We start from the raw sequence: 2,265 nt of genomic DNA, 5'->3' as shown, positions 1-2,265 counted from the left end.
TCCCACTCAGGGCATGGATGTTTAGTTTGTGTGTGTGCGTTTTTCTGTGTTTGTGTACAGGTAGAGGCCTTGCGAAGAGCTGATCACCCGCCCAAGGAGTCCTACCGAATGTGTAAGATCTAGGAAAACCGAAGTGAACGGAGAAGTTCATGGAGGTAGGCCTAGGCCCACTGGGGCTGTAGTGCCAAGGAGAAAAAAAAAAAGCCCGGCCGTGGATCCCAGGGACAAGTTTCTAAGATGTGTGGTACATTAGGTGTGCATATTTCACGATATATGTCGTTATATTGTCATAAAATATGGCGTATGCGTTTTTTCTGGGCGTATATATATATATATATATATACGTTAGCCTGGGTTAGCCTGTCTCCTGTAATCAGTATTCGCCTCTGAGGACATTTCATCAGGTGTATATGCATTCATGAAATATTACTCACAAGGATTATAGTTCGTATGTATATTAAGCCTTGTGTAAATTTGTGTCTTCTCAAAGGTTGTGGGAGAGTGCACTTTTGAGATGAAAGTATATTGTTCAAAGGGAGAAGGAGTAAAAGATAAAAAACATTGAAATTTCAACTGGGGAAAAGCATATTTTCAACTTCCTATTCGGGTGAGAGGGGTTGTTTAAGTGTGAAGAGAGGAAGTAATTCTTTTTCCACCATTTATGTTCTGTACGGTGGCAATACTTTCTGGATGGTTTCGGGCCTCAATATTTTGAGACATCAGAGAGTCGAAAAAGTAAGAAATGTCAGCTATCTACCTTCGGTGTGTTATACACTGTGCGTCCTTTCGATGTAGACTGATTCGTTTGAGATGTCTGAGTTGTAACTTTGGCATTTATGTTAGCGACATGTATGCAGTCTTAAAGGACTTTTTGTGTCATTGGTTAACTAGATGATACACGTACTCACCCACTCTGCTCTAAAAAACCTACTACTACCTACTACTAATACAAAAGCTCACAATTATTCTGGCTCTATGTAGTCAGTGTTGTTCATGTTTTAATCCAGCAAAAGTTTTAATTAATTTCTTAAATTACTTGTTCACATTTGCTTTTATGCTTAATATTGCCATCTGTTCATTAGTTAATGCTGGGTTCTTTATGCCTTACTGTTGCCACGTGAGCTGATGAGTTGTGAAATTCACGAAAATCAACCAAACCAATTCAACAGCTAAGAAAAAGCGCGGGAAATAAATCTACAACAGCGAACATAAAAGTAACGTACCAGGGGTGGGAGGGGTGGATCCGCGCGAGTTGGCACCCTTAGATGTGGAGAGGACATCGTTGACAACCCCACCTAAATTGCTGGAGGAGGACGTCTTGGACGCGTAGAGCTTCGAGTTGCGGGCTTGCGTCTGTTGCATGCGCAAGTTTTCCAGTTTTACTGGCGATGGAATGAAACCTACGTCACTTCCTTCTTTCACCAGCCGCCCGATCCACCAGTTATTGTCGTACTTCTCCTGCAATTACAGTAATAATTATACCAATAACCATGATGATGATAATAAGTAATAATAATAATTAAATTCAATTCGTGTTTATTTACGTGCAAACTTAACAGCACACAGGCCAATTAGAAGTTATCACGAGTACGTAGAAAGACACAAAAATAAATAAAGAACAAAATACAACACTCTTTATAAGGGCAATAAATTAATAATAATTCGAAAATAACAAAGTTAGCATTGACAGGCGAGGAAAATAAAACAAGTAAATTACCAATGGTTATGCCATTATGTGGCGATGAAAAAATCACGTACGTATACACAGACGTTAACAATAATAACAGTAACTCACATTTCTTACTTGTGTGCTAACACAACATCCAAATAATAATAATAATAATAATTCAATTTTATATTATTTATGTAATATAATAATAATAATAATAACAAGAGCGAGTCCCGCCCAGCCTCCTATCCAGAGGTGCCAGGGACTCTTTCCCGGGAGTAAAACGGCCGAGACGTGAAGCTAGCCACTCACCTCCAACTAGTGTTGAGATGAAGCAAATGTGGGTTTTACATCCATTCTCGCATACGTCTTCATGGCCTAGTGCTTAATTGGTTAAGCACAAGGACAACTTTACTTTTACGACGACGACTAATGAAGTGTCGGTTGAAAACACAACTGCAAAATGTGGCAATTCTTGCCTGAAGCTACGGTTACCACAGATCCACTTATTATGCATTGTATCCACTGAGCGAAATTTCGAAATCGTGATTTCACCGAATATGAATGTTACATTTTTCTCTTTTTTTGGGGGGGGG

General features: G+C 39.3%; 2 protein-coding genes across 12 annotated transcripts in view; one reads left to right on the top strand and one right to left on the bottom strand.

The window, feature by feature from the left end:
- Positions 1-2,265, top strand: part of LOC111867280 (protein abrupt) — a 460,728-nt gene that overhangs the window by 34,963 nt on the left and 423,500 nt on the right. The gene's annotated exons all lie outside the window — the stretch shown is intronic.
- The window catches only part of LOC111867257 (voltage-dependent L-type calcium channel subunit beta-1), a 368,762-nt gene that overhangs the window by 26,650 nt on the left and 339,847 nt on the right, over positions 1-2,265 (bottom strand). For all 11 annotated transcript variants that reach the window (XR_002843305.2, XR_002843321.2, XR_002843315.2 and 8 more), the window contains one exon: positions 1,224-1,458. Coding sequence is in view for 7 of the 11 variants with exons in the window: in XM_023856958.2 (XP_023712726.1) it covers positions 1,224-1,458 (235 nt within the window). In the remaining 4 variants the exon portion in view is untranslated. The remainder of the gene's footprint in view (positions 1-1,223; positions 1,459-2,265) is intronic.

The sequence above is a fragment of the Cryptotermes secundus genome, unplaced genomic scaffold (assembly GCF_002891405.2).
Source record: "Cryptotermes secundus unplaced genomic scaffold, Csec_1.0 scaffold373, whole genome shotgun sequence".
In the NCBI taxonomy this organism is placed as follows: domain Eukaryota; kingdom Metazoa; phylum Arthropoda; class Insecta; order Blattodea; family Kalotermitidae; genus Cryptotermes; species Cryptotermes secundus.
Note: the sequence above shows the minus strand (reverse complement) of the source record. Positions and strands in the feature narration are given on the sequence as shown.